We start from the raw sequence: 24,640 nt of genomic DNA on the forward strand, positions 1-24,640 counted from the left end.
GCAGACAAACGGGAGTTAAAGTGATTTATAGCGTCCTCGCCCGTATAGTCACTGCTCCATTCTGGTAGCTTTTAAGGCAGCTTTCTCTAGAACATATGTGCATATATATAAAGTTCAGAATTTTTATTTCTAAAAGTACAGTTTTTGAAATGTATTTTAAATATACTCATATACATAGCCCATGGATTACTTCACCATATGAACATTTTAGACTTGAGTTAACTGGTCTTAAACAGCTTGATAGCTTACTTAAGGCCTCTCTCCATGAACAGTAGGGAGTTAATGGTCATGTGTCTAAGTCTTTATACAAATTTTCTTATTAAAATAATTTCTACATTGTTGAGAATTGTTGCCTTAAGGTGTCCCATGTGCATATAACACAGGCTGGCCCCCGTCTCACTGTGTAGCTGAGGATGACCATGAACTCTTGATCCTCCTGCCTCTGGCTCCCAAATGCTGGGACTACAAATATATCGCCACGGTGCCCAACTTAAAACCCTCTGTTTCAGAGATTACCTGTGAGACATAATCCTTTCGTTGTAAATGCTTTGGTTTTTTATTCCTGAAGGCTTTGATATTAGGGAAAGTATTTTTAAAAATTAGCCCAATGATTTAAGAATGATAGCACATTTTTAGAACAAATTATAATTCACTCTAAAAGCTAAAAGTTGTCCAAGAAGAAATGATGTATGAAATGCCAGTTTCATGTTCTTCTTTTTAACTATTTTTATTTTATGTACATTGGTGTTTTTCATGCATGCATGCTTGTGTGAGGGTTCAGATGCTCTGAAAAAGTTTCAGACAGCTGTGAGCTGCTTTGTGGATGCTGGGAATTGAACCTGGGTCTGAAGGAGCAGCTAGTGCTTGTAATCACCGACCCTCTTTCCAGTCCCAAAGTTTGTATTTCGTAATGGGAAACTTCAAAACTTCAGACCACCGCTCCTCCTTCCAACTCCCACAGCCTCTAGAGGCGATCTCCTCACTTCATCTGCCTGGCACATAGCCATCTACGTGGGCACAGGGCTCAAGAGAGAAGTCAGACTGTTGTTTCTCTCCTGTTGCCTTTTTCCTTAACACAGAGGCCAGCTGAGGTAGAATACAATGTTTCTATTGAAGAAAGGAATGTTCTTTGTGCTTAGCCACAGTTTATCTTTAAGTGGTTGGCGCTTAGATAAGCATGGTGATTGGTTTAGATTGTTTGGGGCTATGTTAATGACACATGCTACTTTGACATTTCTGTTTTTTAATTTTATTTATCCAATATGTATATCACGCAGGTACCCCCTACTGAGACAGTTCCTCAGGTCAAAAAAGAAAAACATAGCACACAAGCTAAAAATAGAGCAAAAAGGAAACCTCCAAAAGGCATGTTTCTTTCTCAAGAAGATGTGGAGGCTGTGTCTGCTAATGCTACTGCTGCGACCACGGTGCTGAGACAGCTGGACATGGAGCTGGTCTCCATCAAACGACAGGTACTGCAAGCCTGTGTGCAGAGGTCAGCTTGCACACTAGAATGCCCTCACAGACACTGGGGAAGGTGAACATGCTGTGATGTGTGGAGTTCGGAAGACAGCTTTTGGAGTTGATTCTTTGCTTCTGCCTTTTTATGGAGTCTAGGGATTGAGCTCCGACTGCCAGGCTTCCACAGCCTGTTGCTGGCTAAGGAACTGGGTGGGTCATCTTGAATATTGCCCCTTCCCTCTAAAATTACTTTTAGATTGAGCCATTTTATAGAGAGAAATTCATATGACTATTTATATAAATAAAAAGTGTGTGTGTGCATATGTGTGTGTGTGAGTGTGTGTGTGCATACCACTGACTTTTACAGTATAATATACTCAAGTAACCTTTATCTGTGTCGGGGATAGAGCACTGCCTGTAGTGCCCTCACCACCATCCCCTTCAAGCTCTGAGACTCCATCATACCTCTCACCCCTTCGCCGCCTCCCAGGAGAGGGCTGCTGTTACGATTTTAAAGTGCAGATTCTGGGCTGAGGCTTGTAATGTAGTCAGTGGTAGAACACTTGCTCAGTTTGTGGGACGCCCTGGGTTTGGTTTTCACCACCGTTAAAAGAACCGTCTGGGATTGTTTCAGTCTGCCTCTATTGTATTACCTAAGGGGATGGTTTTGGGGTTTTATGAGATGTGCCGTGTTTTATAAAGGTCTACTTTTGATCTGCTCTTTCTCATTCTTTAGAAACACCCACTAGCAATACATTATACTGTGGTGGACATTTGGGTTGTTTGCATTGGGGCTGTTACACAAGCTGTTCCCACAGTAGTTATGGATCTGGGCTGTGTGCTTGCTCTGTAGAGTGCGTCCCTTAGATCCCGAGGAGGACGACAGGTTGTCCGTCCTATGTCCAGGGCTTTCCTCAGCGTCCTTCCAGTTCACATGTACTTTGTCTGTGCTGTGCCAGCCCCTCCCACCCATAGTCCACTGTGGACTGACCTGTGTGTTCTGGGCACCACCTCCCTACCTCCTACTCACTGTGGACCACCTTCCCCCTCCCAGTTGTGACAACAGAAATATCATACCCAGGCCTGGCTGACCCTCCTCAGGTTGACGTGGCCGTCTCCAGTGATAATGGTTGTTGAACTTGCTGCCAGCACTTGTCTTTAAATTGTGGCCTTTCTCTGGTGTGTTGTGATGAGGTCTCCTTGGGCTTCGTTGACATCGCTTACCTGCCACTTAGTTGTCAGCCCTGAGGCTGTCCTCATTTTTGAGGATGTCTACCCTGTCTTTGTCCTTGGTTTTCTACTGGACTGTTTTTTAGGGGTGAGTGTGTTTATTTAACACTGACATGCCACTTAGCTCAGGCTGGCCACAGACTGTATCTCCTCATGGAGCTGCCTTTTTTCCAGCTCTAAATTCTTTCCTATCCATCTCATGGATAATTTACCACTTTGTTCTTCCCCTACTCCTGTTAACTGTATTTTCTGAAATTCATTAAAGAAGCACGATTTCCCATTTTTTTCCTCCTAGGTTGGTAGGTTTTGAGTGCTGATAAGAAAGAACCTTCCAGGGGTACAGACAGTACAGGCAAAGCGCCTATACACATAAGATAAATTCACCTTTCTAAAGAACCTCTCCCAGGTGAGGGGCCTATGCAGAATACCATCTAAGCGTTGTTGGCCCAGCCTTTGACCTTTGACCTTGAGCCTACTGAGAAGTCCGTTTCTGGGTGTGGTGTTGCATGTAGGTGTTTTGAGTGCGAACATCTATTTGACCAACTATTGGTTACTGAAAAGTTTCCCCTGTGGGGCATTGAGACCTTTGTTTGAAAGTGGGCAGGTCTGCTGTCTGCCCTTCACCAATGCCTGGTGCCCTGGTCTGTGACATGCACTCTGTGTGTGATAGGGAAGCCAGCTAGGCCTCATCCTACCCTTGGCCCTGTCCTGTCTCCTTAAGACTTTGTATCACCTTTTCAGTTTCCAGAAAAAGCAATTCTACTCAAATTTTGACTAAGATTTTGTTACAGCTATTAAATTAATACCTTTTGTTTTGTTTTATATTGTTTAAAGACAGTATCTCTGTGTAGCCCTTACCTGTCCTGAAACTCGCTCTGTAGACCTGGCAGCCTCAAACTCAGAGATCTGCCTGTTAGTTAAAGGCATGTTTCACTACCACTGCCAGCTCTCAAATTACTATATTTTTTTAATATTATTTATTTAATGTATGAGTACACTGTTGCTTTCTTCAGACACACCAGAAGAGAGCATCAGATCCCATTACAGATGGTTGTGAGCCACCATGTGGTTGCTGGGAATTGAACTCAGGACCTCTGGAAGAGCAGTCAGTGCTCTTAACCACTGAGCCATCTCTCCAGCTCCTGAAATTATTATCCTTATAGGGTTTTTTGATTAGAGATGATATTCCCCATCCACCTATACAGATCTTTAATTATTTGTGTTGTGTCATTTTTGATGTGCAAGGCTTACACATCCTTCAATTCTAAGATATTTGGTACATTTGGGGTGCTCTTATTATAGGTGTTTTGGGGAGAGTGTGTCAGTGATGGGAGTTGTACCTGAGACTGCAGGCATAGCACCAGTTATGCATCGAGTTCATGGCTATTACGTTGAATTATCATGGTCAGCTTCACAATCTAGAGCAGGCCTTCTGTCTGTCGGTGTTCTTCTCCCCTCTCTGTCCTTTGCTCTTCCTGTTTCTCCTTCTCCTCTTGGTTGATGAGGCTGCGTGATGGGGAGCCAGCTGTCAGAGGTGGTCGGGCTCCAGATGGTGGAACTGACAGCTCTGTCTTTCCTTAGTTTAAGGAGGCAGCACAGATGAGGGGCAAGCATCCTCCCAGAGTCTAACCTGCTGCCAGCACAGCTATGCTCTGATCTTAGGGGACTCACTTAATCTTCCTAGAGACCTCTTTTCAAATGAGAAGATTAATCCTTACAGTCTGATCTGCCTGAGCTGCTGTGCTAGGACACTGTTGGTGTTGCCTACAGTGGGGGAGCTCTGCTGAGTGGGGATGCAGGGGTGATGCTAACTGTAAAAGGAAGGGACACTCTTTTCTCAGCAGGGTTTTCTCAGCAGGGTCAAGGATGAGAGTGTTTTTGATTTAAATTAACTACTCAGATTGGCAGTTTTGAAGAGGGAGGGCTTAGAGCCTAACATAGTCATGAGGAGACAGAAGCTTAGATGCACTTGGAGAGTCCAAACGGCAGCCAGTCAGTGGATTGGTAACTTTAGGAACCTAATTTTGCAGATAGGTCAAGGAAAGACTCACTTCAAAGGAACAAAATACGTGATTGACCAGTTCAAGAAGCCTCACTAGTTGCAGTGTTGAAAGCTACAGAAGCCATTTTGAACTCTTTGAATCTATATAGGGCTATAAGAAAAGGAGATGGTGGTGGGGCCAGCAGCCTCTCTCTCCCTGTGAGCAGAGGAAACAAAGGCTTCTGCCAGAAGCCTATACTCTACTCCTGGCTTTCAGGAGCCGCATATCTTTGAAGACTGAGGGCTGGGGCTGGAAGTGTCCTCTTCTCAGTGGGTAAGCTTGTGGCAGGAGGTTCTGAGGAGAGAATGAGTGGTCTCACAGGACAGAAGAGTCCCCCTGAACAAGAGTACAGTATGGTATGTTTACCTAGGAGGTTTGGGGGCAGGGGGTGGAGGAGCAATAGGGCAGCTACATCGGTACATGGCTTGTTTTTTCTTTAAATGCCACACACAGCAGTATCCTGATTCTTACTCAATTTCCTTTCCAGTTGACAACTATGTTGACCACTAAACTGTCTGTTGTAACTCTAAATCCTGGGTTCTAGCTCTCTACCTATCATTGGTGGGTTTTCTGAAGACAAGGCGTACTCCCTAGCCTGGGCTGGTCTCCAAGTCTAAGTCCAAACTCGTGAGTTGGAGACAGAACCAGCATGGGCTACAAAGTGAGAACTTATCTCAAAGAACAACCCAGCCCAAAGCACTTAACAAAACGGAATTTTAAAAGACTGTGTAGAAGCCAGAAGTAGTCGTGCACACGAGAGCAGGGGTAGGCCCGTCTCTGTTCGTGTGAGGCCACCGCAAGTTCAGGTCTGCCATGGCTACATAGTGAGATCCTGTCTTGAAAACACAGGACAGACAAAAAGGAAAAAAAGAATACGTTGGTATAAAAGGCTGTTTAAGAAGCCAGATGGGGCCTAGTGAAATCGCCTAGATGAAACTCATCTGAGTCCCCCAAAGCCCGCATGACAGGAGGAATCAACTGTACAGAGTTACCTGCTGATGACCACACTCAACACTTCAAACTAATTTTTGAAAGAGGCAAAAATGAAGGCAGAAAGCAGAGCCTGGTGAGACGAGCTGCGTCTCTGCTCTTTAGGAGACTGAGGCAGGAGGGCAGGATGCTCAGTCCAGTCCAGGATAGCCTAGGAACGTAGCAAGACTCTTGTATTAAAGGTATAGCAGGGCTGTGTGTGTGTGTGTGTGTGTGTGTGTGTGTGTGTGTGTGTGTGTGTGTGTGTATGTGTCTGTCTGTCTATCTGTCTGTCTGTCTGTCTGTCTGTCTGTATTAGTGATAGAGTCAGGTCTTAAGCTTCTGTCCAGTACAGGGAAGGGGAACTAAATGGTGTGCCGTGTCTTTCCTAAAGTCTTGCTTTAAATGTTACTTCACTAGTAAGGTTTCTTCTTAGCCAGGCGATCCTAGCACTTGGGAGGTAGAGGCAGGGGGATCCCTGAGAGTTCAAGGCCAGCCTGGTCTACAGAGTGAATTCCAAGACCTCCAAGAGTACACAGAGAAACCCTGACTGAGAAACAACACAAAAGCAGAAACGATTTCTTCCTTTGGTGATGCCTGCCCTCCTGAAGCTTTGGTGCTTTCCCATCTCACTTCTGGTCTTTCCTTCCGTGGCTTTTTCAAAAATGAGAATGTTAAAAGTCAGAGGTCCACCCCATCACACATGGGAAATGTCCTAGCCTGAGAGCTGCAGGACAAGGACACACTTGTCTGTCTCCTTTGGGTATCCACGGGGCATTAAAAAGAACGTGGCTGAATTCTTTCCTCCTCTCTGCGTCTCATGACATACATGTATGCATGCATGCATACATATAAAAAAGCTCAGTGTGCTAAGTCAGGCAAAAAATAGGAAAAATCATTTGTAAGAAGGTGAAGACATTACATCTGGAGTTAGGCTTGTAAGGATTTTGCTGTCATGGTTGTCCTTTTTCCCCATCAGAGATGTCTTTCCCAATTCTCATTTATTTAAAACAAAACTCTTTTCTCTCTCTTAGATTCAGAACATGAAGCAGACGAACAGCGCTCTTAAAGAAAAGCTCGCTGGTGGGATAGAGCCTTATCGACTTCCGGAGGTAGGGTTCTATTGATCGTAGAACCAGGGTGGAGTTTATGTGCTTGAAATGTTGGTATCTGTTTGGTACATATCTTTAATGTGTCTTGTTTTGGAAAGCTATAGATATAATTTTAGGAACCAAGTTTGTATCAAAATCTTGACATGAAAAAAGTTCATTGAGCTTCCATAAAGATGATGTAACAAGTTGACAATCCATTTGGATATCTAGGTTATTCAGAAATGTAACGCACGCTGGACAACAGAAGAGCAGCTTCTCGCCGTACAAGGTACGAGGGGGCTCTCCTTAGTGCATGGAAACTAACTCTGAAGTTGCTCTCACAGCAGCTCCGTCTCCTGGCCGTGTGTGTGTGCACCCGTGTGGTTGCTAAGGATTGAACCTAGGGCCATTCTGGGCAGACGCTACACCACTGTGAAACACCCTCATTCCACGCTTAGTTTTGAAAGTCTCAGCTTCTGCTCAGGCTGGCTGAGAACTCAGAATCCCTCTGCTTCAGACTCCCAGGGGCTGGAGTTACAGGCCTAGGCCTTTCCTGTCTTTTAAACGTGAAAGCCACAGTTGTCTAAGTTGTGAGTGCGTTCTACTTTAGAGTTCGCTCATTGCACTCTGAATGGGTGAGCAGGAATCTCAGAGGACAAAGGGAGTGTGAGCGTGAGAAGAGGAAAGGAAATGTTTTAGACCAGAACTCTGAACAGGCAAAGCGGAATGTCCACAGCAGCTCGTGTGTGTGACGTAAGAGGTCTCCAGTAGGCAGGATTTTCCTAAGCTTCTATGCCGCCGTCCATCTGTAAGACACCTCTAAAGGTGACTGCCTTGTTTTTCCACTCCTGTAACATCATGTCCATCAGTAAGTGCTTTACCTGCTCGGCCATCTCCCGCCTCAGTTGTGCTGTTTAAAAAATGGTAACAGCGCTTGCTGCTCCTTCAGAGGAGCCAGGTTTGGCTCCCAAGGACCTCCATGTAATTCCAGTTCGAGAAGATTTCATTCCACTCTCCAGGCACAAGGGTCCCGTGTGGTACACAGACATATATGCAGGAAAAACTCTCACATGCATAAAATAAAAGTAAATAGATAAATATAAGTTTAAACTTTTTTCTCCTATACTAAATTTTTTAAAAAATATTCTCTTCTGTCCTTAGCCATTAGGAAATACGGGCGAGATTTTCAGGCAATCTCAGATGTGATCGGGAACAAGTCAGTTGTTCAGGTGAAAAACTTTTTTGTGAATTACCGGCGCCGCTTCAGCATAGATGAAGTTTTACAGGAGTGGGAAGCCGAGCATGGCAAAGAGGAGGCCAACGGGCCCACCAACCAGAAGCCTGCCAAGTCCCCGGAAAGCTCTGTCAAGATCCAGGAGGAGGAAGATGAGGTGAGTGTGGGAAAGGCCAGGCCGTCTCCTCCCTGTACCCGTGCTCAGGGCTCTGTAGCTGCTGAAGCACCTTACAGATCCAGTCACTCAGCATCACTTACCTGTGAGTACAGCAGTGTCTGTGCTGCCTCGGGCAGCTCAACATTGTGGGCTCTCCACTCCTTCACTACAGCCTGGCTTTCTTCTGTACTCGTAAAAGACGATCAGAGCCTGCCGAGGAATGGCCATCAGTAGTCCCGAGTGCTGCCATTGTCAAGGGCTGCTCACCTTCTAGGCGAGGCTGCATGCCTTAGGCTGTCTGGAGGGATGCCTAGCTTAAGCTGGTCCTGTGGTTGCTGGGACTTAATGTGATGTGACTGCCACTGCGATTTTTTTTTCTTCTTTTTTTTCGGAGCTGGGGACTGAACCAGGGTCTTGCGCTTGCTAGGCAAGCGCTCTACCACTGAGCTAAATCCCCAACCCCTGGCACTGCGATTTTGGAGATATGACATCCATCTCATCAGGGCTGTCAGGGTGGCACTTCCACCAGTATCAGGATTGCTTACCTACTGCCTCTCTCTACTCCCCTGTGTACTCTTCTTCCTCCTCCTACAGAAGCAGCATGTGAGGCCAAGGCTAGGAGTTGTTACAAACCTGGATTTGTCCACTGGCTTAATAACTTAAGGATTGATTTACCTTTTGAGGAAATTCACTTCCGATGTCTTTCCTAAACCATTCAGGAGTGATTTGGAGTTGATTGTTTTGTGTTTGTTTGGCCTTTGCTCTGGGCTCTGTTCTCTTAAACGCACTAATGAATACCTTGAAGGAAAGTGAGGTCACTTTTGTGCAAGGCCAAGGTGTGTGTAAGGAAAAGCCTCTCAACACAGCGCTCTGAGAATTCAATCCTTGAGTACTTTCTTCAGTAGTGTGTGCACAAAATCTGCACCTTACGGGTGGGAGCCGCACTCCTGAGTTACCCGCGCGCAGGAGCAGTAACATCTACAGGCATGTTAACAGTTAAAACAAGGGTGTTTGTGCCTTAGCAGTGAGTTTCACTTGGGTATTGACTGCTCCATTAGAAACATGTGACCTTTAAAAAATTAGAGGCGAGGAGAAAAGGAGTTAGAATTTGTGAAAATGAAGGCTTTCTAGCACGTTTCCTGCAGTGTTCCCAAGGTTTTGGAAACAAGATCAGTAGGATGGTGGCTTCCCAGTGAGCCAGTGATGAGGCGGTGCAGAGCTGAGGGTGAAGTTAGGACTGTTGGTGTACCAGGAGGCCAGTTCTTCTGCAGGGAGCTTGGCGTCATTCTCTTCAGCCTGGTTCAGTCCTGCCTGGCTCAGTCCTGCCTGGCTCAGTCCTGCCAGGCTGAACCTCCCTTGTGCTGTTAATGTTCCTTCCTTGAGGTCTCCCTTGCGTGCTTCCTTTCTTGTCTGTCACCTCTTGTATGGATGGCCCTTGCTTGTCCTTCTCAGTGTGGCTGTGCCCTCTAACTGATGACGCACGCCCTAGTAGCCCGTTAGAGCGTCTCTGTGGTGTTGGACCTTCCCTGTGTCTTCATTCAACCTCTCTAGAAATACAACAGCAGGGCAGAGCACAGGGCATCACCTGCATGTCCTTCTCTGTCTGTTGACCATTTAAACTGGATACCTTCTTCCCACTGTTTCCTCCTCTGTAAGCTTTGGGAATCAAACTTGGGTTGCCAGAGTTGGTGATGTGAACTCTTCCATTCCGGCCCTCCCTCTTCTGTGCTCCTCACGTCATCGCCAGCCCTTCTGTTTGTGCTCTAAGGTTAGTTTGCAGAAGGAGACTTGGCTTGTAATGATTTCTGTTCACCAAGAGCCTGGGGACTTACCTGTTAGGGCGCTGCTTAATCGTGAGGCCAGCACTCAGAGATGGAGCCTTGGTTTCACCCTCGTATTTATCCTGTTTCTACCAACTGGGATCTCTGTCCTCACAGGTTGGAGGACATCAGAATTTCTCCAAGTGCCACCAACACAAAGACCTGTCAGTTTTACAGACTTTTTACAGCTGAGAAGGGAGAGCAGACCAGGAAGTCTACGAACCCACACAGAGGGTGATGGAGCGGCTGGGTTAGAGACCAAATCAGAATGGGTGTGTGGCCAGAGAGGAGTGGCTGCTTTAGTTAGTTAACAGTTCTTTACGCGCCATTTCACCTGGAGAGCCGCACTCTTACATTCCGTATTTGTAGCTCAATTGCTTCCTCAGTATATCCATGCCTCTGGATAGTTAGTTTTGAGTAAAAATGCTTTCATCCTTTAAGGAGGAGTGTTCTATATGCCAGGGCTCCAGCAGGGGCCGGTATCACAGCGGTCCTCTGACAGTGCATGGAATGGTTACCACAGGCAAACCCCAGTGTCCCTGCTGTCCCAGTGCTGTGGTGACGTGTCCCTGGCTATTTTATCTAACCGTGCAGAGGAAGCATTATAATCCTACAACCTCACCAGCTAGGGAAGCTGAGGCTTAGAAAGAGAAAAGCTGGTCCAAGGTACATCAGCACCTCCCTGCCTGGGAGCAAGAGTGCCGTGCACCAGTGCACTCTGGTGAGCGCATGCCTGCTCTCCCTCTTGAAGCACCCGGAGCCGGTGTGTGCTGTGACATGGCTCTCACTGATTTCCTTCCTTTTTCCCTCTTTCAGGCTGCTTCTGTCCTCGACGTAAGATATGCATCTGCCTCATGAAAACTATGGGTAGCTTTGAACACTTGGTATGGACGACATGTTATCCAGATATCAGGTATCCCAAGACATCACCTAGCCATCTGCATCACATCTCTGTGGACAAGCAGCTATTACCAAAAAAGGCATACACTTCCGGTCCTCGCTACATCTGCCTTAATCCTTTGCTCCTTCCTCCATGCTGGCACGACTTCCCAGAGAGCTCCGTTGCATCTCACTCTGCCTAAGGGCTGGGGGACCCACGGCCTGCACACCTCCCTCGAGTCTGGGACCTACCCTCCAGTTGGCTCCCCCTGAGCCCCAACAATGGCAGCTCTCCCAGGCAACAGCTTCAGAACAGGTAGTCTTGAAAGGCCCAGCTCTGTTCCTGCATGGCCTGCAGTTTCTACTTTGTGCATAGTGTAATTCTCAGAAGGCCCAGTAGGCCTTCTAGAAAGATTCTCCCCTTCTTTTCTGGGGCAGCCACCTAAATACAATCATGCTTCTTTGGAAATCACAGCCCATCAGCAGACCACATCGTGTAACCTCCATCACCAAGCTTCTCATGCAACTCCGGTCCCTAAAGAGAGGGCAGTTATGGCTATGGATCAGGTGGCTTCTCTCCCCTTCTCTCTCCCCTAACTCTTTCCCTCTTCTCCTTTCCAAGTGGTAAAAGCTCACTTGCAGCAACTGTCCTTGGACATTGTAGCTTAACGGGAGCGTGGACCTCAGCGCTTTCTGCCTTCAGCCTTCAGCATTGGAGTCCCAGGAAGTGGGTGCGCCCATCTCTTCTTGATCCCCAGCCACCACCATCACCACCCAGCTCTGAGAGATTTGGTTCATATCACTGTACCTGGTGCTTGTACATTTGGAATTGGTGCCTTCTCCTTCTGGCAACCATCCTATCAGTCCTTTTTCTGTTCAAGTGTCTTATTCAAAGTTTATTGCTTGCCAAAGATGACATCATTGAGGTGTAGCAGATGGGGAGTGTCTGCAGACTTGAGTGCAGACTTTAATGTCGGGTCAGTTCAGTAAGGATAATAGAGAAGCCAAGGATGCTTTTCTAGATGCTACACAGCGTTAGCTCTCATCCTCTTGGTGCCTGGCCATTTTATGTCACTCCATGTGTCCTTTTGTGTCATTTGTGTACTGGTGTGATCACACGAGCACTGTCCCCTGTCTTTTAGCAGCAGATAGGACGGAAAAGTGATGGGTGTGTCGTTAGTGAGACCGAGAGGAAACAGAACAGCGTACCGAGTGGTGTGTGATGCCGAGTGTTTGGACTGGGAGCGAGCAGAGATTGCTCATGAGTGCTCTCTTACCAGACTGTGGGCCTGCAGGGCTCGAGGAGCAGCCGGCCAGACTGGGCTCGAGCATCCATGGCGTCTTGAGACCGCACTAACCATGTGGAAATACCTTTTGTTGTTGTTTGCAGCTTTCAATATTTTTTCTGCTTTCAGTACCAAAAAGGAAAAAAAAAAAGTAGATGCTTTAAAGTATTTAAGGTATGGATGGAGTTCTTAGGAATTTAAAATATGCAATTAAAATTCGGTGTTTTGTCTCCTGAGCACCTCCCCCTCCCCTTTTTTAAAGTTCACTGATTTTCTCTTTAGAAAGAGATTCAGCTGAATAGAAATCTAGGCTGGGGATAGGGTGTACATTCTTCTTGAAGTCTGGAGAAAGGTCATTCTGAGGTTGAGTGCTGAGGGACTCTGTCCCTCCTCTCACACCAGCCCACTGATCGGAAGAGCCAGAGAGTCACCGTGCCAGAGGCACAGCCCACAGTCCCCGCAGGGACCAGTAACAGAGGAACACTAGTAACTTTTTTTATGTTTTTATCATAAACCTGCTGTGTAGCTGAAGGGGAAGGAAAACACGGGACGAGGTCAGCCTACGCTGTGTGTATGACTGTGTGTATGACTCACAGGGACACTAAGGCACATACCTGATAGAACCCTGCTCGCTGAGCATTTTGCATGCCCTCCCCTCCAGTGAGCAGAGCTGTGCTCCAGGGTGGCTGCTGCAATGGCTTCGCTCTCTCCCTGCCGGCAGCTCTGTGCCCATCTTCCTGCCCAGGCTGTTTTCCTTAAGGTCTGCTCCGCCTCGGCAGTGCGGCTTCGGCAGTGCGGCCTCGGCAGTGCGGGCATGGTGATCATCTGGGATGGTGAGGCAAGCAGGGTGGCCATGCCCGGCTCCAGGCACTGGGCTCATTCTGTCTTTGTCCTGGTTATGAGCACTGAGTGGCCTCTAGCCGTGCAGAGTCAGGTGTCGCTCGGTATGGTTAAGACCAGAGTAGCTGACCTTGGCCTTTTCTCCAAGGAACAGAGGCGTGCTGTTTCCACATGGCGGGGGAGAGCATGGTCCTTGCCGGGCTGCTGCTGGAGCAGTCTCCATGTTTTAAAGTTTTCATGACATAGTCCGCAGTGATGTAAGTCCAAGAAACTGCTTAGCTTTCAAAGCCGAGGGCTCTGGTCTGCACTGTGACTGTCATGTCAGAAGGGAGGTGCATCCGCAGGTTAGGTTTGGAACGTGATGCCTGCTTCTGTGGAATGTCACTTAAGCTTTGCGATCTTAAAAAGTATCAATGGGAATGTCATAATTATATATTTTTGTGGGAAAATCTTCTAAATATAAGTTATTGTGCAAAATATAGTATCATGGACACAAATAATAGTCTAACTTTAGTTTAGAGATCCCTAAAGATATAAACTGTATTGCATATGCATTAAAAGTTTGTTTTATTTAATTTTATGTAAACATGTAAAGTGTTTAGGTAATTCTTTTCCCTTGTCCATTTAAACACCCTGTTACTTGAATATTGTTGACTGGTCAGCACAGTGATCAACTCTGTAATGTAGCTCTTCACCCAGAGGTCCCCATGCCTCAGTCGTGCGGTCAGATTAGTGTCACACAGTGGGTGCTGTGTCCCAGGAGCAGAGGCTCACAGCATACCTGCTGCCTCTTTGTTTATTTGTCAAAACAGCTTCCTAAGAAGGTTTCCACAGTTTCTGTACGACCCCCCAATGGCGGTCACAAACCTTAATCAAAACAACAGAAGTTTGACAAAGCTCATGGTGGTGGACTAATGAAGCAGGAGCTCTGTTTATACAGTTTTCCCAGTGCTGTGTCTGAGTGAGTTCCGTGTCACTTTAAATTCAGCTCTACCCTGCTTCGTTTTCTGACTATGAGATGTACTATTGGTAAAATTGCACACCAAAAATAAGCCAAACAGTGCATTACATACACTAACTAACTGGATCCCTGCTTTCATGTAAGCAAAGGAAAGACACGTCTCACGTCCGTCCTGTTGTACACCTAGTGACCCAGGATTCAAGTTTTTAATATCAAGTAAGTCTTGCCTCAGACTGACCACAGGCAGTCTGAGGTCACCTGAGTCTAATGACCGTGTGCAATGAATGCCCTTTCCGCCCCTCCCTGGGTCTCAGCTTCTCCTCACTGCAGCGAAGCACAATTGCAGGAGCGTCTCAGTCCAACAGGAAGGTCAGCAGAGTCTATGCATGTTGTAAAGTAATGAGTGTTTACAGTCTCCTTCTCTAAAACGAACATTTATCCTGGAGTGGATAGCATTCCATTATGTAGACTTAAAACTTTGCTAAGTGCTTTTTAGATTGCTTAAAATTTTTTCAAGATTTTAAAAGATGTATAAGGTTAAGTTTGCAAATATAACGGAAATGCTGTATATCTTTTGAAGTGATAAAATCCATGTTAAAATTTTAAAGAAGACATGTTGTAATAACGCTGTTGTAAGTAACATTTCCATGCCTCTCTTTGCTTGTTTTCGTGCAAGTGTCCATAGCATTATAACTGCTTAGCCATTGAGTTATTATAACATTTGTTAGTGGAGATTGGGAAATCTATTTGTGAAATTCTGCAGAATTCATTTTTCTATTTCCAATATTTGCTGAAGTTAAATAAAAATTTTCAAGCCATTGATGTAATAAAATATGAAACAAAACAATTTTTGGTATCCCTATGTCCATCCATCTTCCTACAGAATGGGGTGTTTTTCTCTCCTTCCAAGCAGGCCTGGGGTCTCTGTATTATCACCCCAGTGTTTGACCCTGTGAGACAAACATCTGGGGGTGACCTTTGCTCTTAGCTTTTAGCTCTACCAGAATGATTTGAAAATCTTCTGTGACTGGCTTATAGCTGGCATCAAATTTGCACTGTGTCTTTCATAAAGTTTGTGGTGTTGAAGTCTGTGGTGCAAAAGTCAGATAAGGGAAGTTTTTGTCGTTAGCTGTTTTTCTGTTGCCAGTCTCGCCAAGCTTTGGCCCTGCACAGTCCCCGCTGTGGGGAGCCAACCACTGCTTCTGTTGCCTCTTGTCAGCAAAGTATAGCCTCAGTGCCTGAGCAGTGGGCGGAGTCTTGACAGCCTTTGTGGCCTTCCCTTTTCTAGCCAGGATGTATGGTTTGCCTGGATGCTATGCTAGCGAGCTTTCTTTGCACCAACAAATGCATCACGGTAAGTCTGGTTACGTAGGAAGGCTTATTGGTGCACAGTTTCGAAGGCCCTCATCCATGACCTCTTGCCTTCAAATTTTATGACAGTGTCTCACTGTGTAGCCTGTTGGCCCTCTTTGAAATAGCAAAGTCATTTACTTCCTATCTGAGACAGGGCAAGAAACAAACAGGAAGCCCAAGACCAGCACTCCCATAATCCCTGGGAAGCCCCAAGTCCCCATTGACCTGAAGACTTTTGTTAGGCCCCAACTTTCAAAGGCAGGAATCTAAGTTTCAAAGCCAACATTGCCTCAAACAAAACTTGTAGTAAGTGGATGGAATCCCTCTCTGTGTGTGTCTGCCTCCACTAACATCCTAGAATGACACAAAGGGAAAGCCTGTGGCCCAGGGATAGCATTGTACACATGGCTCAGAACCAGCGCTGCGGGAGTGCCTGGCAGGGAAGGGCACACAGAGCGCGCGCGCGCGTGTGTGTGTGTGTGTGTGTGTGTGTGTGTGTGTGTGTGTGTGTGTGTGTGTGTGTCTGCAGAGTCTTGGGGCTCGTCCTGACACAATTCCATGTGTCGTGGGGAACCTGAGAGCAACAGTCTAGAGATGAGACAAGGCTCTGAGAACCCAGTGCCAGACTGGTGGTGATGGCAAGGGAGAAAAATGAAAGGAGTGAGTGCTGAGAATAGCACCTGGGCCTTCACCAGGAGATGGAGAAAGACCTAGAAGGAAGCAGGGAAGGGATGGAGGGTGGGGCCTGCCAGACACCACCATGTGTCTGCCAGGACAGCCACAGAGCAGGAGCCTCTGAGCATGGTCTTTATTGACTACGAAGATTCGCTTGGAGGGAAGGACCCTTTCAAAGACCAACATAGCTGTGTAGAAGCTTCAAGTAGATGAGGAAGGCTATATGTCCCCAAATCAAAGCCACGAAGGCCTCAAGTCAAGGCCCATTTCCTCCCACCTAAACATAAGAGGCGGGCAGCTGTATGTAGCAGGCTTCTACGAGGTCACCTGTAAGTAGTTTTTTTTTTTTTTTTTAAACTTATTTTTAATGGTTGTTTTTAAATGCTTTAACCTCTTTTAGTCCACCACCCACCAGAGGTACCGGGGAAATGGACCTGTTTAGAAAGGTTCTTTGGAGCAACTCCCATCTGTGTGGTCTGGAAATTGGCTGTTCAGTTCACAGGTCTGCAGCGGCAGCTCGATCCACTCGCAAGCGCTTCATGGATGCCCCAGCAGTGATGCCAGTCCAGTTGGGTAGAGTCTGGATAGCAAACCCGAATCAGCAGCGGAGGCAGCAGAGACAGCCAGGCCTCAGCCTCAGCACAAGTCAGCAGGAGACACCAAGAATAGCAAGTTCTCCAACTGTTCCTCTCTCGGGGAAGTGAAGATCAGAGAAAACCCGAGATCAACAAGTGTTGCACAGCTAGCTCCATGAGCAAGCCTAGCTCAGCCCCTGTCCAGACATCTCGTGTCCTCCACGGGTTTTGCTTCAGCACGGGTCTTGTTTATAAAGTCCTGACAAACAGACCTCAACTATGAAATGTAAGGCAAACCAATACTTGTGATGGCGAGTGTCCTTCCACGTACTCATGTTAACAAAGCATCCTCCTTTGCTTCAGCTAAACATTCCTTTACGAGTCTACTCTGTCACCCATGCCTACTTCAGGAAAACATTCTTTCACGTGTTCGTTACGTGTGTGCCCCAGCAAAACGCCATCCAACACAACTGACTTTCCAAAGAACCCTTAAGTCTCCACTTCAGTCAGTCACCCCTGGTTCTCTACCTCATTGGCATTGGCATCTCTCCCAGCCCTGACTTTGGAGAAGTGTGACTGCAACGCTCACAGGTCTCCCACAGGGGACTCCCCACAGCTCGGGTATGCCTGAAGGAGCGAAGTCCTCAAGGCTTGTGTGAAGAGGAGAGCCATGTTAAAGGAAAGACAAGGGACTGCCCACATGATGGCTGTCATTTGAGGACAAGGAAACCAAGACTTAGAAAAGCATGTGTCTTAGTTAGGGTTGCCATTACTGTAAAGAGACACCGTGACCAAGGCAACTCTCATAAGGACACCATTGAATTGGGGCTGGCTTACAGGTTCAGAGGTTCAGTCCATTATCATCAAGGCTGAAACATGGCAGCATCCAGGCAGGTGTGTTGGAGGAGGAGGTGAGAGTTCTACATCTCCATCTGAAGGCCTGCCTCTAGGCGAAGACTGGCCCCCATGAGGTTAGGAGGAGTGTCTCTTTGCCCACCCCCACAGTGACACTTCGCCCAACAAGGGTGTACCTCATAGCCCCACTCCCTGGGCCATGCATATGCAAACCACCATAGCACGTCTGCCTGTGTCTCACAGCTAACAAATGCCAGTGTTGGGTTAAGGTGCCCTACTCTGTGGTCAAGCTCTCTTCGGGCTCCACCGTACCATCCAGCGGTAGGTCATGGAGTCTTGGGGTCTTTGCTTGTCCCCCGACCATTTTCAAGCCCTTTGATCTGTAAACAGGAGGAGTGTGACCCAGTTGTCAGACCCAGCTATCCTGTGTGGAACACAGGCTGACTTTATAAAGTAGTCTGTGGCTGGACCCCTGTGGGCGGAGCCAAGACGTCCATCACTCACTGGTCTGTAAATACTCACTTTGACATCCATTACCCGCCTTCCACTTCACCCCAAGTAAGGGGGGGGGTCCTCAAGGACTTTTATGACATCCCCAGCTCTTCTCCAACCTTAGAGGAGTGCGTGCGTGAGACTTGCTAGTTTGTTCGGGTGGTAAGACTCAACAAGGTATTACCTCCACCATGCGTCTGCTCCCATAGCTCAGGACTGCTTTAAGGGAACTCCTTGCTACATTCCATGGCCTTTTCATGGGTGGTCCTTGAGATTCTCTGGGGCCACAGAGATCGCCCAGCCCTTTATGTGTGAGACCTGGCCCTCTGTGGCCTGAGGAGGCCTAGTGATCAACAGTCTATACTCTGTGAGGCCATGGTCTTTACCAATCCTGTGCGCCACCAGACAGCCTCAGCAGGACCCAGTATGGGATTTGGCCTATGACTTCCCTAGCTGCAGGGTTCTCTGGTGACGTTTCTCCGGCTCTCCTAAGATCATCAGGGTCATGATTCCCCATGGTACCCCCTCCAGTTCTGTGTGCCTTGTGTCTTTCCTTAGCTGTTAGGGTGTTTGGATATCTGGTGTAGACTACTTAGAAAGAAAAATGGCCTTTTTTCACTTCTGACTTTGAAGGCTGGAAGGACAGTGCAGTTGGAAGTGAGGGCGCCTTAGCTACATCCCATCAAGAAGTTTGGCACTGGTAAGAATGAGCTACTGTGGGGAAACAGAACCCCAGATGCTGTTCTCACAACAAACTCAGGATCCGCAAGAGTCTTCTAGAGCAGGATCTCCACTGACCCGAGGACCTTGACGAGCTTCCACTTTAGAGGTGTTCCCACCACACCGTTCAAACATCGGTGCCTGCCAGTCTGCGCTGTGTCAGTGGAACCCGCACAAGGTTGGCAAGGGATTTGGGCTATCCTGCTGCTGCTAGTCTGCATGCTGAGATGTTTCAGACAACCTGCTGGAGAAGGTTGACCAGGCCACCAGACCCGTGCATAAAGCCACCAGAGGTCACATAATGACAGAGTGGGCAAACCCATCCAGCTGAGCACTGGCCCTAGGGACAATGGCTTCTGATAGCAGCTATTGTCTGGTGGTGCACTTTGTTACATAGTACAGAAGCTGACAGTTGGCGAGGATGGGGGAAGATTCAGGCTACAGGGAAGGGCTAATTTCTCAAGTTTTGGAGCCCGGGGTGCTGCTGCGTGCTAAGCTCTCAGAGACAGAACCCCAAGTCCCTAACTCCAGCTCCTGAGGCTTAGTCACCTCTGGCTCTGTAAGGCATGACCCAGTCCCCCATGTGCCACCCACTTCACTACAAGCACTGGCCACTCCTTGGGACCACATCTCTGACAGCTACAGCCAGGGGTGGAGCCAGCAGCTAATGCTCTGACCAGACCTCCCTCCCGTGCTGCTATAGTGGGCTATAGTGTTCCCCCACTGCATGACCCCTGGTTCCTACCTGTCCATCTGCACGACCTACTTCCTCAACAAGATGGCGGATACGTCTGCTGGGCAACAGGCGGGACGGCGCTGCCCTAGAACTGCCTGAGACTCCGGGACAGACACAGTCCTAGAGTCCAGTTAGCAGCGGGTTCTCTGGAGGCTTCAGAGTAGCTCCTGGGCAACACAATCCCTAACCCCCACATTCCAATCAGGGAGAAAAGGAAGCGAGATCCTCCAAGCTGGGGGGGAGAGGTGCTCACCTGTGGCTGGATTGGTTGGTGTCTGGAATTCGAGCAACGAATGACCGCAGGTCCATCTCTACCCTGATGGAGCACAGCCAAGCATTGGGCCTGTGTGCTTCACGAGACTGAGCCTAACTTACCTGGGGGCGTGCACCAACCTGCAGCACAGGCAGGATGAGGGGACCCCACCCGGGTTGGGGCTGTTTGCCACTGAAAGAACGAGGTCTGGGGGACTGACTGGGTTTGGGTGCAGAGGAAGGATGCAGGGAGGTCTGGGAATCTTGCTGAAGCCCCAAGGAGCACCCAGAGCAATGGCATCTTCCCCGAACAGCTTAGGAGCCAGGTTAGAGCCTGCACCGGCCTAACGGGACAACCGCCACGAAGAAATGTCTAGGAACCCAAAGGATCATAGCAATGTGTTTGAATTTTTCTGACTTTCCTTTGGGGAGGAAGGCGCACATGCCTGGAGCATGCCTGGGTGCAGAAGCAGAAGACAGCTTTGTGCGGTTGGTTCTTGTCCACCGTCACGAAGCTTCTGATGAGAGTACTGTTGGCAAGCACCCTTACCACTGAGCCGTCTCACCAGCCTGGTGACATTTGTGTGAGGACCTCCTGTGAGCGCTGTTGGAGATGACAGGGGATCAAACGTAGATCCAGCTTTTATCCAGACTGTAGAGAACAAATCACAGAGTAGGGAAATCATTCCTTGTAGAACTCCAGCGTGCCCCCTGCTGGAGAGAGAGTTAGGAGATCCCCAGCAGGTCTCTAAGGTGTGGATGCTCCTGTCTGACACATCTCTGTCCTGGAAACCTGAACCCCAGGAATCTGTGAGGAATGCCACATGAGGCCACTGTCACACTGGCAAAACCCATGATGGGGCCGTTTAGAACTCTTCCTCTCTGGAGGCCTGCCCTCAATTGTTGATTTCTGTCAGTTCAACTCAGCAAGGTAGCAACTGTCCAGCTTCCCCTGTTCTGTGGCAGCCATCTGTGTGTTCTTGGAACAGACTACAGAGCCAGAAGTCACACACACACACACACACACACACACACACACACACACACACACACACACACACACACTCGCCCTCTCTGCCCTAGGGCTACAGCAACTTAGGGAGCATTTTAATTACCTCTTCAGCTGAAGGTAATGACACACACCTGTAGTTCCAGTGCTTAGGAACTGAGGCAAGGAACAGAGGCAGGGGGATTACTAATTACTGTGACTTTGAGGCTAACCTGGGCTTCAAAGCAAGATGCTGAGTAAACAAACGGGACTTGAGAGAGGTCTCATGTTAAGAGCACTGGCTGTTCTTCCAGATGACCTAGGTTCAATTCCCAGCACATACGTGACAGCTCACAATTGTCTGTAACTCCAGTTTCAGAGGATCTGGCACCCTCACACAGACATACAGGCAGAACACCAGTACACACGAAAATAAATCTAAAAACAACAAAACACCCGGCGTTTTTCTTTCCTTTTGAAGGCCAGGTAAGAGCAAAGCACCCACATTTGAAGTATCATGAACGGGCTGGAAAGGTAGCTCAGAAGAGTGCACTGCCCTTGTAGAGGACCTGAGTTCAGATTCCAGCACCCTTGTCCCAGGCTCAGAACTGCCTGTGACGCCAGTTCTGGGGAATCTGGTGCCCACTTGTGGCCTTCTAGCGACCTCCACTCATACGCATATATTCATACAGACAAGCAAAAATAACTCAAAAAGGGAGTATTAGTACTGTGGTGGCACTAGCCTTTAATCCCAGCACTTGGGAAGCAGGGCAGACAGACCTCTCTACGAGTTCGAGGCTATGCAGAGACAGACCCTATCTAGGGGTTAGGGGACACTGACGGTAACTCGGCGATTAAGAGCATTCGCTGTTCTTGTAGACCAGTGTTTGCGTCCCGGCTCTCAGGAAGTGTACAAATGGAACTTCAAAGTACAATTGTGGTAGGGTCGCTCTCATCTGTGACTCTATCCAGGGGATCCTGCATCTCCTTCTGTCTTCTGTGGGACCAGGCGTGTGTGTGTGTGTGTGTGTGTGTGTGTGTGTGTGTGTGTGTACACAGACATGTGCAGACAAATACTCATACATGGAATAAACCAATTAAAAACCTAAACAAAACCAACTGCAGCACAACTCATGGCCAAAATGTAGAAGAAGCCGGCGTTCACAGGGACCAGCCAGTGATGCCTGCCCGAGGGCATCCTGCCGTTCACCTCTGAAGTGCGTGTGAGGAAACGGTGCTTGTGACAGCCCAGATCCTATGCTAAGCGAAACAAGTGATGGAGGAAAGAAAAAAAAAGACTAGGTGGATAAAGTCTGTCTTTTGTTCGTCTCAGATGAGTAGGGTCTTACATAGTATGGAGCCGGCCTTGGACTCCGTATGTAGCTGCATCTGGCCTTGAACATCACATCTCCTGCTTCTGCCTCCAGGGCTCCCCCTCCTGAGTTCCGGGGACCAAACTCAGGTTGTTGGGCCCAGCAGTAAATGCCTTTGCTTCCTGAGCATCTCGCCGACCCTGCAAATCACCCACTCAGAGCACAGAGCAGCTTCAGTAGGATGCTGACAGGGCTATAGCAGGAGTCCTGTTAGTGGGGCGCCTGCCCACAGAGCTGGGAGCCTTGAGATTGATACCTAGTGCTGTATTAAACGTGGCAAGGTAGCACAAAGCCACACCCTGGAGGTGCAGGCAGGGGTATCAGAAAGTCATTCTTGGCTGCGTAGCAAGTTCAAAGCCAGCCAGCATAATGAGATCCTACCTCAATCAGTGACAAGTTGATTACATATATGTGTGTGTGTGTGTGTGTGTGTGTGTGTGTGTGTGTGTGTATGTGTATAGATAGATAGATATACAGATTTTTTTTTTAGTCAATAACATAGAACCAAGAGAAGTGAAGCTACATTTTATATATGGTCAACATGGACCTAATCGGCTGAAAGTAGACATGGCTATAAAACGTTTACCCACAGAGGAAAAGAACTTTACCAAGTAGAAGGCACTAATGGAAACTGAAGGACAGAGGCAGAGAGCTGCAAACCCAGGCAGGAGGGTGACCTTGTGAGATCTGTGTGCCACCCCTCTGACCCTCCTGACAGCTCTCCGAGAAACGACCACCTCTTGTTAGCAGTAAATTCCACGATGTGTGAGTGACTAGAACAGAGATAGACTAAAGTCTTCTGTCTTGGAATGCAGAGTGACTAACTACTTTCTTTTTTTAAGATCCAGCAAATCTGGGCATGGGGCGTGCACCTACAACCCTAGTACTCGGAAGCAGGGGGATTGTGTGTTTGAGCCCTGCCCAGGTTACAGAATGAGTTTGAGGCCACACTGGACAGATTAATGAGATTCCTTAGTGGCTGGAAGGTAAACAGACGCTTGGGGTTTACCTGTGCCTAGCACGCGCAAGGCCCTAGATTCAGTCTCCAGTAATGAGATGAGGACACACGGGAGACTGAGAAGACTGTCTTTACAAGTGCTCTCCAAGATAGAGCATGGCTGAGCATGCTCGTGTCCCATAAAGTGACCGTGTTTCCCTTTAAGACATGGTCTTACTCTGCAGCGTCAGAGAAGTCAGTGTAGCCCCGGCTGGTCTCAGACTTGCCGTGATCCTTTTCTCTTAGTCTCCAGCGTGCTGGGATTACAGATCATCTAGCTCGAGACTTTATGAGGTTTCGTTTCATTTTTAATAGGGTCTTAATCTATGGCTCAGACTGGCCTTGAACTTGCCCTGTAACCTAGAGGCTGGCCTCAAACATCCAGTCCCCTGCATCCGCTGCCCATGTACAGGTATCCCAGACTTCTGCTGTCATGCTAGATTGCAGATCAAATGAGCCTTTGAGTCACAAGCTTGTTTTTGCAGTAGACAACGAGGGCTTTATGATAACTCACTGCAATGGCTTTATCCTCCTCGACTTGACGGGCTTTACAGTTACCATGGAAACGCTCCTCTGTGCCTTAGGAAGACCTTTTCAGAAGGTTTATAGCTGATGAGGGAAAACCCACCAAGGATGTGGGCGACACCATCGTGGGGTAAGGTCCCAAACTGAATAAAAGTGAGAATGCTGGTGTCGTGGGTGGGGCGGCCCAGTGGGCAGATGCTTGCCAAGCAAGCAGTGGCCTGAATTCTGATCTCAGCACCAAGGTAAAAGCTGGACATGGCATCGTGTGTGCATCATGTGTGTGTGTGTGTGTGTCTGTGTCTGTGTCTGTGTATGTAGTGTGTGTGTGCGTGTGTGTTTGTGTACATGTGTCTGTATGTGTCTATGTGTGTATGGTGTGTGTGTGCACATGTGTGTGTTTGTGTATGTGTGTTTGTGAATGTGTGAGTGTGTGTGTATGTTTGTGTGTGTTTGTGTATAGGTATGTGTGAGTGTGTGTGTTTGAGTCTGCTTGTCTGTGTGTGAGTGTGTGTGTGTATGTGGGTGTGTATGTTTGTGTTTGTGTATGTGTCTGTGTGTATGCTTGTGTGTGTGTTTGTGTGTGTGTCTATGTCTGTGTGTGTTTGTGTTATCCCAGCTCTGGGGGGTAAATGGTTGGGTCCCAGGGGACTCACTGGCCAATCCAGCCAAAACGGTGCACTCCGGTGAGAGACATTGTCTCAGGAAGTAAAGGAGATGAGCCAGCCCCTGGGGAAGACATCGCAGTGTCCGACTCTGGCCTCTGCACACACCCGTATGGCACACGCGCACACACAGGGATCGTGAGCTGAGCACCAGCATTCACCTTCTACCCTTCCTGACTGGACACACTGTGCCTCGCAGCACCCCAAGACTGACAGCCTACCTTCCCCATGTCAGCATGGGGTACTGTACCCCTGAAACTTTCAGCCAAAACCAAACCCCTCTTCCCACAACTTGCTTCTTTCAAACTTTCTTTTTTTTTTTTTTTTAAAGATTTATTTAATGTTTGTGAGTGAGTACACTGTCACTGTCTTCAGACACCAGAAGAGGGCATCAGATCCCATTACAGATGGTTGAGAGCCGCCATGTGGTTGCTGGGAATTGAACTCAGGACCTCTAGGAAGAGCAG

General features: G+C 48.0%; 1 protein-coding gene across 1 annotated transcript in view; it reads left to right on the top strand.

Moving 5' to 3' along the window:
* Rcor1 (REST corepressor 1) overlaps positions 1-14,817 on the top strand; it is a 78,845-nt gene extending 64,028 nt beyond the window's left edge. The window contains 5 exon segments of the mRNA NM_001415131.1: positions 1,278-1,472; positions 6,737-6,814; positions 7,025-7,082; positions 7,955-8,184; positions 10,821-14,817. Coding sequence (NP_001402060.1) covers positions 1,278-1,472; positions 6,737-6,814; positions 7,025-7,082; positions 7,955-8,184; positions 10,821-10,862 — 603 coding nt within the window. The 3' untranslated portion in view covers positions 10,863-14,817.
* Positions 14,818-24,640: the final 9,823 nt, after the last annotated feature.

Source organism: Rattus norvegicus, chromosome 6 (assembly GCF_021556685.1).
Source record: "Rattus norvegicus strain SHRSP/BbbUtx chromosome 6, alternate assembly SHRSP_T2T, whole genome shotgun sequence".
NCBI lineage: Eukaryota > Metazoa > Chordata > Mammalia > Rodentia > Muridae > Rattus > Rattus norvegicus.